The following is a 14,281-nucleotide window of genomic DNA, read 5'->3' on the forward strand; positions in this document are numbered from 1 at the left end:
AATACTTCTAAATTCCATATTACTACAGAGTAAATAAATTAAGCACAAATGAAACTATAAAAATACTAACTTTTTCTAGAAACCAATCGGCAAAAAGGCGATTATGCTCTCTCAAGAGCCAATGAACACTTTTCTTTTTTCCTTGATGGATTCCCTCTAGATACTCCTTATGCATTCTAACAGAAATTATATAATCATTAACTAGCCGGTAAATATATAATTCATATATTAATTAAACAGCCCCAAAATTAATAAATTCTTACAAAATATATGGCTGTACTTCAATGTTGTTTATAAGAACATGTAAATGAGCTTCATCCCGCTCTTTTTCTTCGATTGATTTCATTGTCAGAACATATAATGGACCACTTAACTTGCCTTCATCTTTACGAAGAGCAGCAGTGGTGCAAGCTTGCTTGGCAAACTCTTGGCATAATTCTACTGATTCTTCTCCCAGATAGCATTCAGCTATACAGCCTTCGGGGTAATAACGGTTGCGTACGTAACTCTTCAACACCTTTTTAAACCTCTCAAATGCATACATCCATCTATAAATACCGGCCCACATAACCGTAATTCCCGAACCAAGTGCATTATGAGATGTATCATTATATCAAAAAATGATGCCGGAAAGATTTTTTCCAGCTCACACAAAGTTACTATTACATCTGATTACAATTTATTTAGTTTCGATACGTCTACAACTTTGTTGCACAAAGCATTAAAAAAGAAACACAATCTAATTATGGTGACCCTGAGTTTTTTTGGAAGTACCGCACGAATTGCAATAGGAAGCAGTTGTTGGAGTAAGATGTGGCAGTCATGGGACTTCATCCCAAACATCTTTAATTCTTCCATGGAAACACAATTTTTAATGTTCAACGCGTGTCCATAAGGAAGTTTCATGTGCATTAATGATGACAACATTTTCTTCTTTTCTGCCTTGGACAAATTAAAAATCGAAGGGGGTAAGTAGGTTTTTTTTCTCCTTTTTGCGGAGCTAGATCAGCCCTAACCCCCATGTCAATCATGTCAAGACGAGAAGCTTCACTATCTTTAGACTTAGGTTTCCTATTTAGTACTGTGTCGATCAAGCTATCACACACGTTCTTCTCGACGTGCATGACATCTAAACAATGACGGACATGGTGAAACTTCCAATATTCTAATTCGAAAAAAACTGACTTTTTCTTTCATGGACAATCAACCTTCTTTGACTTCCTTACTTCCTTCCCAAACTGAAATTCAATTTTATCTTGCTGCAATAAAACCTCTTCTCCAGACAGAGGTTGACGTGTCTGCCCTAATTCTTGTTGTCCATTAAAAGCGGCCTTTTGCTTCCTATATGGATGATTCCTAGCCAAGTAACGCCGATGGCCTTGGTAACACATCTTCCTCTATGGCTTAAATACTTGGAAACTGTATCATCAGCGCATACTGGAAAACATATATAACCTTTATTAACGCATCCAGACAGATTTCCATATGCAGGAAAGTCATTTATTGTCCACAATAAAATTGCTTTTAAAGTGAAATATGACTTGGTGTATGCATCATAAACATTTGGTTCACCTTCTTCCCACAACTTCTTTAAATGATCGATTAAAGGCTGTAAATATACATCAACGTCATTGCTAGGCTCATGTGGACCGGAAACTAAAATTGTTCGCATCATAAATTTCCTCTTCATACATACCCACGGAGGAAGATTATAAGTCACTAATACTATTGGCCAACAAGAGTATCTATTGGTTAGACCGTTAGTATGTGGGTTTATACCATCTGCAGACAACGCCAAACGAATATTTCGTGCATCACTACCGAAGGCAGGCCACCTATAGTCGATATTTCTCCAAGAAGGAGAGTCGGCTGGATGCCGCATCTTTCCTTCTTCTATTGGCTGCTTTGAGTGCCAGGTCATTAGTTCAGATGTAGAAGGAGATTTAAACATCTGTTTGAATCTCGGTATAATTGGAAAATACCACATTACTTTAGCAGGAACATTAATCCTTATTTTACCATCATTTCCTAACTTCCAGCGAGATAAACGACACTTAGGACACTCGGAAGCATCAACATTTACCCCCCGATACAGTATGCAATTGTTTGGACATGAGTGATATTTTATGTATTTTAGGCCCAAGTCGGATAAAGTTTTCTGGGCTTCATATGCATTAGGTGGCATCACACTGTCCTTAGGAAGGAGAGAGCCAACGGTAGACAAGAAATCGTTAAAGGCACTATCACTAATTCCGAGCCTAGCTTTCCAATTGTGCAATTTTAGCATCGACTCCAACTTGGTACATTCACTACCCTCATACAAAGGCTGTTCAGCATCAACCACAAATCTCATAAATTGATACGACTCATTATTGTACTCACTCGAATTATATGCAACATCACAAACATTGACTATTTCTGATACAAGGCCAGGGAAAGGTATCGGTGCGCGGGCAGACGTAGGTGCAGGGGCAGGCGTAGATGTAGGGGTCGGAGCATTTCTATTAATTGATGACCTACTTGCAAACCCTTGTGTATGCCAAATCCAATCAAGGTACCCCAGACTAAAACCATTTTCATATAAATGTCCCCTGATAGTCTTAACTGCAATTTTTTTGAAGTTATAACTTCAAAAAAGTCTAGTCTGCACTAGTGTTAGCACATCTTTTACAGGGGAAGGGGATTCTTTTAGGATCACTAGCATTTTCCGCGGCAAATATCAAAAACTCTTCAACCCCGATTTCATAGTCAAGTGTGTCCCTATCTTTGAAAATCCAAGATTTGTCCATGTTATTCTCAAACTACCTAATTGTTAAATAACTTATTAATTTACTATATACTATAGTACATTTACTACCTAGTATAATCAATATAAAATTCCTATATTCACTCATAAACCATGCTACTTACAACGACAAGCCCCAAACACAAATATATTTACAAACAACACAAACACAAATATATACAAGCACTTGTTATTACATGTGAATCCGTATTTTAACTACATATACAACTACACATGCAACAACTACATATTTCAATTTCACATGCATACATACAACTACATAAATATATACATGCAGCCCAAACAAATATAAATAGATATGTAAAGAAGAATATACCTAACAAAGCAAGCTCCAAAATCCCAAAAAACACAGCAACAAACTCCAAGCCCAAAATCCAACTTAGTTAGGTCCGAGTTTTAAGCTTTAATAAACCCTTAGCTCCAAGATTTAGCTCCAAGAAACTCTACTCCTCACCTTAAACTTCAATGAACACACTTAACTCCTTAATCTTCGAATCTGTCACAAAAATTGAAACAAATGAGAAAAAAACATTTGAAAGATAGATAGTAAGAAATTAAGAGATGAGTTGAAGAAATTGAGAGGTTTAATTGGAGATTCAAGGTCCAATCGGAAAGGGGGAAAGACAGTTAGCATACATTTGAGAGTTCTAGGTTTAGCAATCGAGAGAGAAAGGGGGAATGAGTGAATGCCTTTTTGTTTTTGTTTTTGTGGAGATTGTAATTTTTTGTTTTTGTTTTGATTTTGATTTATTTTTAATTTTTTGTTATAATGTTATTAAAGTGAATGAGTGAATAGGCGGGAGGGGGAAATATACTAAGGGGGGGGATGGAAAAATTTTGGCTAAGGGTGGGGAGCAAAAGGGAGAAGCAGCGGGCTCTAATTTTTTAAAATTGAGCTTAGACATCGGTTATTATGTCAACCGATGTTAAAAGGAAATTGGACATTGGTTTATATGTTAACTGATGTAACGTAGTTTTTAAAAGAACAACTTAGACATCACTTTACTCAAAAGCTGATGTAAACATACCAAAAAGACATCACTTTTTTTATGTGATGTAAAAAAGGCTTTTAACATCAGTGACTTTTCTGACTGATGTCTAATGTGTGATGTCTAATGCTGATTTTCTAGTAGTGCATTTCAAGGATTTTGCTATCCCACAACAGTTTTTCACCGTTGTCTGACCTCAGAACTTACCGTTGACTATCCAGCACTCGTCTGATAGTATATCAGACAACACTTTTTTTAACCATTGTTAGAATAAGTTAGCACACAACAGATATGAATACTTATTAGAATGTACAAGAGATAACACTACAATGTGAGAATAATTGTTGAAAGAAATATAACACAACAGTTTCCAGAGGTATAGACAATGGGGAATTTGTGTTGAGTTAATGTTTCAAATATTTTCCAAACTGTGTTGTATGTCTGTTTTAAACAAAGGTAATTATAATTACCTATTGTCTCAAATCTTAACAACAACTATTTTGAAATAAAAACTTTTTTCTAGTTTGTTTAGACAATGGTTTAAATATCTAATTGTTGTTCAGTGTTATCTTAAAGCTCTTCAGACAATTGTGTGTGTTGGAGTCACATTATGATTTTGGTTTTCAGACAACACTATTTCACTTCCATCAGTTATTGGAATGTTATTAACATAATGATTTTAATTATGTACCCATTTGATTACATAACATCATGCAATGGTTCTTTTTGCTATATTTTAGGTGACTTGTTGTTTGAATCAGTATGGTACAATGGTTCTTTTTTCTTTTCAAGTCCATTTTATGTGAAACTGCAATTTTTTTACAAATTGAATTATTATTTGATACACACCACCTGCACAAACCTAAAACTAAATTCATTTCATTCACAAAACCACCTGACCAGAAATAAAACAAATCTATAAACAAGTCAAACCATAAATTAGCAATTTCTTAATCCATCAATAACGCAACCAAACCAACTAAAATAAAAACGACCATAGACTATATGGCGTTCAAGATTCATCATTCTTAAACTACAAGTTCAACAAACCAAATATTCAGGCATTCAAACCAACATCAAGTAGCCACATCCAAATTTATATAATAATTCACCAATAACATAAACATAAAGTTGCACTTCCCTGAATAGTTCAAAAGCAAAGAAACTGATCTAAAACCTAAGTGGCATGGCATTTCATAAAGTACTTTGCAAAATCAATCCGGATCTCGTTGATTTCATTAGCGGTATAAACCAATTTCGACCAACGCATCCACTGAAAAAGCATGAATTTTTTTTGTTAAGTCACATATTTTATGGTACAAGAGTAAATACATATTTGGTCAAAAATTCAAAGAAATTAAATTTCTCTCCTTAGTAACAAAGTCAAGCTCCTTATCATGAACAATTTCTTTCATGTATCGAATAACAAACAGCCCACTATCCTTGTTCCCGATCTGCACTGGAACTCCCTGAAAATTGTAACAAAATTTTGGTTACAATTTCATATACGGCATAAATGAAACATGATAAGAATGAAACTATACCGCCATGTTCTCCGATAATATTTCTTCTTGACACCCTTATTCAGATCCTCCTTGTACAACTTAATGGCACTGTAACGAAAATAATATATATATATATATCATTAAATACACATAACACTATAAAGTATGGGGTGACAAGCTTTACAAGTGAAGAATGAATACTAGAAGGGGACTTGTCGACAACATCAACCCATTCACCATTTACAATTCGATGTTTAAGAGGGTCCGTGTAGTAGACCATTTATGCGTCCGGATTTACCACGGTCAACGTCCAGTGGTTCCTATCAAAATATATCATTATTACTAAAATAAAAACAAGCAGTAAAATTCTTAAAATCAACAAATCAGTAAATTGTCACAAATTATGACATTGATTACAACAACTTGCAATTAACATCTGTATTAAAATTTGAAAGTTAAAATTTTCGTAAAAATTCAACTCAGAAATTGCAAGAAATATTAATGGTTTTTATATGATATAATAAATATTCTCTCGTCTTTAAATTTGTATATCAAAATTTCATGTCCAATTAAAATACTACGTGTACGATTAAGTTGAATATCTAAAATTCAACTTTAGTAAGGCATGTTATCATTAAGCTAGAATCTTAAATTAAAACATTTTATTTAAGTTCAATCTTAAATTATCGTAAACAATGAACTTAAAAAATGAAACCCGCAGTTAATATTACAAATTCAACCAAATTGTCTGAAAACGTGACGAAAGCATATTCACCCTTCTATTAAAATTTAGAACCTAAATTACCTTTAAAAATTCAACTTACAATTTAAAAGAAATGTTATCAGGTTTCAACTCAAAAATTAACTCTTGCATTTAAATTCTAACTTAAATTCTCATAAAAAATTAACTTAAAATGGTAAGACATATGATCATCTTTAATAGTAAAAAAACTAGTAAGGCAGAAGTGTAATACTCACACATCATTGTAAGGCATGAGAAAATATTCCGCTTTGCTCGCACCCTTAAAACGTGCAACCAGTGCATGCGACCTCTGCGTTGCATTACAGCATCCAGTGGCACCAATCGTACTCGGATCAACGAAGCTTATCATGCTCGACATCTTATTTTTTTCACGTAGTCATTTAAAAAGCTACATACATTATTAAGCAATAGTGAGTAAAGATTCACATTTTAATTGTAGGACAATCCATGAAAAATTTAAAAAAGTTTTTATTTACAAGGAAACTTACTAAATGTAAAGGCAGATAAATTTCACCTCCAGAGCAGACTGCATGTATGTCTGATAAGAACATGATCTGCTTTTTTGTCAAGACAAATGCTTCTTTGCTCAACTGAAAAGAAATAGTTCGGCCATTACTCAACGAATCTTTTGCCCATGTCCACAAGCGATTCAATCACTACCACATAAATGGCCTACAATAACATAAAAAAATGTGAAAAATGCTAAAAAAATGTTGCCACAAAGCTTAAGGCAACACTTTGGTCAATTTTGAGGGTGTTGGAAATTTGCATGTGGCCTTTGATGTTTTGCCAACATATTTTACAGAACAATGCCAACACCAAAAATGTGTTGCTGTAGACCTCTATGGAAATATTATAATGTCAATAGGAACATCTGAACTGGTGTTGGCTTTAAGTTTATGGCAACACTAGGTTTTTAAAGGCAACACTGGGTTTTTAAAGGCAACATAAATTTGATGTTGCCTTAATTCTTATGGCAACATAGTCTCAGTCTATAGCAATACCAATTTTATTAACATTTCATATCTTTGCCAACACTTACTTGGCTATAGCAACATCTTTTAATTTATTTTTACCAACATTATTTTAGGCTAAGGCAACATGTTTAGTAAAAAAAATTGACAGGTTCTTGCCTAAATTATAACATCCCAAAATAGTTCAAATCCAACCACAACAACACAAAAACCAAATCCCTAGATACAAGCCAAGTCAAGAACTACTTAGAAAACTTGAATACATACTTTCAGTCATACAAGCACTACATAATTGCAATATCAATTCCAACATTCTGACTTGATTCTACTTAAATAAAATGAAGTACTTCATTTACAGTCTACGACCACAAGAACATTTTTAAAAAGTACCATATATGGTCTAATATCGCAAAAGGCATCATTATAAATACAATATGCAGGATAAAGGACTGGAATTGCTTGCTCCGGTTACATCACTTGGTGGCTGCTTGCTTGTTCCAGTTGCATCACTTGGTGGCTGCTCACTTGGTGGTTGCAGCTTGCTCAACTCTTCAATATCAATCTGCAGCTCCAGATTCTTTTCCGCCAACTTGGACATCATCACCTTGATACTGTCATGAAGCTCTCGAACATTCCGATCCATTTTCCCTTCCATCTCCAGCTTAAGTTCATCCCTGATCTTTTTCATTCAAGCTTGCCAAGTATTGATGAGACGCACGTGTTGGGGAATTACCCTTTGACTCCTTTTTTCGAATAAGCCTCCCTACTAAATAAGAGCGGTTGTGTTCCTTTCCGGCACGAACTAATTCATTAGTAGTATCAATATTGCCATCCTTGAGATTTTTCTTAACATTCTCCTACAAAAAGAAAAGTTAAAATAACAATATATAAAAAATGCAGCAAATATATACATCCTCCTGCAAAAAGAAAAGTTAAAACAATATTATATAAAAATGCAGCAAATATATTTAATTACGGAAAGATAACTTATAATCTTCTTTTCAACCACATCAGTAGGTAACTTATATTCTCGTTTGGCATCTCTTTTGCGTGTTTAAAGTAAACATCATACTTACTGTAATGATCCTTCTTGATGGAAGCTTTATACCCCCTAAACTGATCACACATTGTTGTCATTACATATTTATACCCCTCCTCGGAAATGATGTACTTGTCCTAAACACGAAACAAATCAAGTAAAATCAGGTAAGAACCTGATTCAAGAAATTCAAGAAAATCAAGTAAACTGATCCCAATATTTTTCTGACGTGAAATGATGTACTTGTCCAATATTTGCATTTTCACTTACAATTTAGTAGTTTCATTTTGATCAAAACAAAGTTAAATTATATGCTTAATTACCCTACTTAGTTTTCCAGGCAAGGATCCCTTTTCCTAAATAAAGTACTATGATTAATCTCGATTATTTAAATTTCAGTTTGAATTAATCATATTAGATGCTTAATTATGTTTTAAGAAGGTGGTTGAAAACTTTCACAATATATCAATCCTGCCAGAAATTATACGAAGAAATGCAAAACAAAAAAATTAATCTGAAAGTAAATAATGATAACAAGTAATTATCAGGAGATTATTTGAAAAGATGATATAATAATTTACCTTGACATATTGCCATAATATTTCTTTATCAGGAACTTCCGACCACGTACGACATTTCAGAGAAACAAACTCCCTTACCGTTGTTCCCAAAAAATTACTAAACTCAAATAGCAAGAGATCATCATCTGATATTGGTTGGCCCAGCTTTGACAGCACGATCTCTCTCTTCTCACCTCGTGTATGGATATGCTTCATTTTTGACTTCCCTCGAGGCTTTTTGATTTTTTCTGCAGGTGCATCTGCTAAAAATTAAGAACACTATAAGCATACAATTAATTACCAAGGCGTATGAAATATGAGTGAAATGGAGAATATTACCCTGAGCTTGTTGAGACTGAAATATATCATAAAGGGACTCTATTTGACCCTCCATTTCAGCCTCCAGTTCAGCCTTCATTTCAGCCTCCTTTTCACGCTCACGTAATTCTAAATATCTCTCCATCGTACCAGGGCCGCGATTTTTTAGTTGCTTCAGCTTCTCCACAATAGGAACAATAGGAACTTCAGAAGCATCATTCTCCTAAAAAAGACATTAATTACTAAGTTCAATTTTTTATTTTAGAAAAAAATAAAAAATTGAATATTGGTTTACCTCAGGCTCTACTGTGTTCACCGGTTTGTCACATGGAAGTGACATTTTAGATGTCCGAGAACGTGTTTTTGGGCCATCAGTCTTAACCACAATCTTCTCAGCCTTTTTCTTACCCTAAACAAAATATATGTTAATATTATAATCGTAATTAAACATGATACTGATAATAAACATCATTTAATTCTGAATTATACCTTTGGCTTAACAATATGCTCTTCCTCATTATTTTCTCGGTCCAAATCCTTTTCTGGGCAGCGATATTCGCTTTTATCTTCATAACTCCGTATGTTGGGCCTTACACCTTTCTTTTTAATCAATTTTCCAGTCAACGGTTTTATCCCAAGTTCCTTTATTTTCTTCATATTTTCCTCGACATTTTTATTTCTTTGCATTTCATAAGCATTTAACGCATTGCCTCCATCAGGTCCTTCCCCAGCTCCTTCCCCCAAATTCTTGTTCGTATCAGGAATTTCAAATCTTTTCATATACTCTACCATTCCCATCAGGTCAGACTTATCAGATTTCCTCTTTATCGCAACTACTTTTGAAACTTTGTCAGTAGATTATGTTTTCTTCCAGGACTTATTCATTTTCCTGGTCTTCTCTTCATTGATATCCTTTAATGTCACAAACTGACGCATTTTAGGATTATCCTCTTTCGGATTAACGGGGCTTCTTTTGGGCCTTACAATGACATGAGGCTGCATTTGACGCATTACCGACACATTTTTATGGACATCGCAGTCGATAAATAATCCAGTTCAGAAGCCTCGCTTTTGAAAGTATACTCATTTAAGGCAGCGTCATCAATAATCAATTCCCAACCATCGCTGTTTTCCTCTTTTTGCACATAAATTCCTCCAATTTCCTTATAGCCAAGTTAGTTGACCCACTCCATCAGTTCGGAATATGAGAAGACATCAAGCTCGAAGTCCTTCACTGTATTTATTGTTCCTCCAACATATTTGTTTTTGTGGAACTCACCCTTATGATGCAAATTGAAGGTCATAAAGTCACCTTCCATCATGCAATTATAAATTCCAAAAATGATTAGTTTAATGCACACACTAAATGTGTAATCTAATTGACTTAAAAAAAATAGGGACGAATAAAATTAAACAAAATAGTAAAACAAGGAGCAAGACCATTGTACAATCAAACTTATTAAATTAAACAAAATATTAAACAAAGAGCAAGAAAATTAAATAACAATCGGAATCAAGCACAATTCTTAAATTAAACAAAAATAAATGTCATCCATTGCAAAAACAGGGAAAAAATCCATTTAAATCCAAGCACAATCTAGAATAAACAATTCTGGTAAAAAACCCTAAATTTTACAAGCTAATATATGTTAATTTTCACTTCTGGAATTCTCCAATCAAAATTTGTTTTGTCGGGACATCATCCCTCAACCAGCTCGCTTCATCATCTTGGTTTTCAACAACTGGAAACCTCCTATCATGTGCAAACTGCCCATTAATGTCATCTTCACTTGGAGTATTCTCGGCGTGTGAATCATCAAAGTGTGTTGGCAGCTTCTTAATAGGATAATAAATATGATTTTCAGCAGGATCTTGAATGTAAAACACTTGATGGACTTGTGTTGACATGACAAAAGGGTCATTTTTTTGGCAAGGCCTGTTAAAGTTTACTCGGGTAAAACCTAAATGATCTTTCTCATCAGCATACCATGTACACCTAAACAAAACCATATTAAAACAGCCCCAGTAGTCAACCTCGATTATTTTCTCAATCGAACCATAATAAGTAATCTCCCCGGTTGTTGGTTTTTGGTCCTTTACACTAGCGAAACTGGTGGTTAAGGCTGTTAGATAAACACCGCTATTTTCTATTATGCACTTCTTATCTCTACTTTTCATATGGAACCTATACCCATTTACTGTATATCCTCTGAACCGTCTAGCAACTCGTTTAGGACCTATCTCCAACGACGCAATTTCCCTCAAAACATTCAGTTTTTTTTCCAATTTCAGTCTTGAACCACTCGCATACTTCATCTGTGTGTGTTCTTGCTCTTTTGTACATGTTCAACTTTGTATTTACGTCAAATAACGAATGATGTTGCCTACAATATATAAATATGCAGTATATTAAACAATTTAAATTATGTTAGTAATAAATACTTAAATTAACATAATTAAACTAGGATTCTAGGACTTACTCAATTAGCGCCTCTACTTTCTTATCATCATAGTTAAACAATATGTACCGATAAGCCGCAGTCCACACATCATCAGGTAACTGATAAGCTTTCCCTTTCTGGTTCCTCCCAGAAAGAATTGGATATCCACTAGTTTCATGAATTCTGGTTCCTAACTCATTCACTGAACTGATCTCGTTATCGCCTAGAAATCTTGCACAAAATGTTACACATTCATATGCCAAGTATCCTTCCGCTATTGACCCTTATGGCTGACTCTTATTATGAACATATCATTTTAATTTACCCAGGTACCTCTCAATTGAGTACATCCATCTCTGGTGGACTGGACCACCAAGTTCAATTTTATTACATAAATGAACTGGTAAATGCACCATGATGTCGAAGAAGGTAGGTGGGAAATTAATTTCAAGTCGGCATAATATTTCAATAATTTCCTTTTGTAGCTTCTTTACATCATCCACCTCAATTACCTTGGAACATATACCTCTAAAAAACTCACCAAGTCTTATTAATGGAATCGGAACTTCAGGCTTCATTGATTTGTAACAAGTATTGCATAATAATGTGTGCATCATGAATCTTGTACCCGACAACTTTCCTATCTTGGACACATTTGATAATATTGGAAGGGAAACCGTGTGGGAATTTCAGATTTTCCAAAACTGAACAAAATATGTTTTTTTCTTTATTTGTCATGTCGAAGTTTGCAGCCATGATTTCAAGGTACTTCCCATCAGTAGAGGTGGTCGGGTGCAGGATCTTCCTTTTACCCATTTCTTGCAAATCTAATCGAGCATTTACATGATCTTTTGTCTTACCACTGAATTTTCACTCCAATAAGGTAACTGAAAAAATATCGATTTCTTATTCCAAGGATTAACGTCACAACTGACTTTCCGTTTCCCCTTCAGCTTACCAAAAGTATTCTGGTAACCATCCAACAGCCTCTTGATCATTCTTCCTGATAAAACTGCAGGGGCCTGCCCAACCTCAACTTGGCCATAAATCTTTTTTTATCTGATCTCCACTTATGATTGGAATCTAGGAATCGTCGATGATTCATATAACACACCTTCCTACTATGTTTCAAATAAGTTGACGATGTCTCGTAGTTGCATATAGGGCAAGCCAGATATCCTTTAGTACTTCATCCCGATAACATTGCGTAACCGGGGAAGTCGCTTATTGTCCACAATACACTTGCCCTTAATACAAAATTCTGATTCGTCGCTGCATCAAAAGTGGTTACACCTACATCCCACAACTCTTTCCGCTCCTCCACCAAAGGTTGCAAATAGACGTCAATACTATTTCCGGGATTAGTTGGACCTGGTATAAGTGTGGACATAATTAAATTCTCCGGTTTCATATTTAGCCAGGGAGGTAAGTTGTAGTTCACCACAACAAATGGCCAGGTTCTATGTTGCCACTCATTATACCAAATGGATTGAATCCATCAGAAGCTATACCTAATCTAATGTTTTGATTTTCGGATGAAAATGTTGGATATTTGGCATCTATTGTCTTCCAAGCTATACCATCAGCCCGGTGCCGTAACATTCCGTCCTTCTTTCGATCCACTACATGCCAATTCATTAATTTTGTGAACTCTTTACACATATACATCCTCTGAAGCCTTGGTTTTAAAGGAAAATATCTCATGACTTTTGCCGGTATTTGGTCCTTCTTATGTTCTTCTTCCGTATCCCTCCACCTAGAGACACCACAAGTATTGCATGACACTTCATTCTGATTTTTACCACAATATAACATGTAGTCATTAGGACATGCATGTATTTTTTGGTAGTCAAGTCTTAAATCCCTAATTATATTTTTAGCGAAATTGAATGAAGTAGGTATCTCAATATCAGGAAATGCCTCCTTTAATAACTGTAATATTTCACCAAATGCAGTTTGCGTCACCCCATTAAGACACTTCCAGTGGTACAACCTAATAAGAAAACTTAATCTAGAAATTTTTTTGGAACCAGGATACAAGGGCCGTTTCCCGTCTTCGACAAGGCGATAAAATTTCCTAGCATCTGAATTAGGTTCCCTATTGGTGTAAGTAAGGTTCAACATCTGATTATGATTATCTTCAAACCCTATATTTATTTCGCAATCCCTCACATCAGTATCACCCAAATTTGAGACATCGTATATCCATTTTACAACATCCAGGGAATGACCCTTACAAACAAGGTGATTAAAGACATCATCTGGAGCCCACCACATCTTACTGTTAAAATTACCACAAGGACACTTCAATTCAGCGCCGACTGCATATTTAGCCATCACATTTTTGACAAAATTTTTGACCCCATTAATATACTCGTCACTTGATCTTGGTAGATTTATCCAGATTTCCTCTGCCTCACTCATTACTACAGGTGAAACATTTACTATCTTTAGTTGTTAATTCTATATGTAACAAACATATATACACATATAAATATATTTACACTTACCTATGTTATAATATCTAATCATAACAAAGTAATAAATCATTCATAATAATTATATCTCTAATTATTTATGAATAAATATCCATAATCTGCAAAAATAATATTAACTAAAATTCTTGTCCGAATAGACTAAGTCGTATGTTCAGCTAATATCGTTTCTTAATTAAACTAGGTTAAGTATATAATGTATATAATATACTAAAATTTTAATAGTCAAGCTCTGTCCGTATAAATAAACAGAATATACGACATCAGATTAAACACTTTAATCAAATTTTAAAACACAACACAAAATATCAAACATCATTAACACAAATGGAAAAAATATATATCATAATCCCAATAAATTGCAAAATACATAAAAAGAGAAGAAAGAGTA

General features: G+C 34.4%; 2 protein-coding genes across 2 annotated transcripts; both read right to left on the minus strand.

The window, feature by feature from the left end:
* Positions 1 to 1,303: 1,303 nt before the first annotated feature.
* Positions 1,304 to 2,789, minus strand: LOC141695801 (uncharacterized). The gene is made up of 2 exons (XM_074500013.1): positions 2,672 to 2,789; positions 1,304 to 2,604 (listed from the first exon to the last, which is right to left on the minus strand). Exons 1-2 carry the CDS (start codon positions 2,787 to 2,789, stop codon positions 1,304 to 1,306), a joined length of 1,419 nt encoding a protein of 472 aa, XP_074356114.1.
* A 10,043-nt stretch (positions 2,790 to 12,832) lies between these two features.
* On the minus strand, positions 12,833 to 13,819 carry LOC141695802 (uncharacterized). Its single transcript, XM_074500014.1, has one exon. It carries the CDS (start codon positions 13,817 to 13,819, stop codon positions 12,833 to 12,835), a length of 987 nt encoding a protein of 328 aa, XP_074356115.1.
* Positions 13,820 to 14,281: the final 462 nt, after the last annotated feature.

The sequence above is a fragment of the Apium graveolens genome, chromosome 11, assembly GCF_009905375.1.
Source record: "Apium graveolens cultivar Ventura chromosome 11, ASM990537v1, whole genome shotgun sequence".
NCBI lineage: Eukaryota > Viridiplantae > Streptophyta > Magnoliopsida > Apiales > Apiaceae > Apium > Apium graveolens.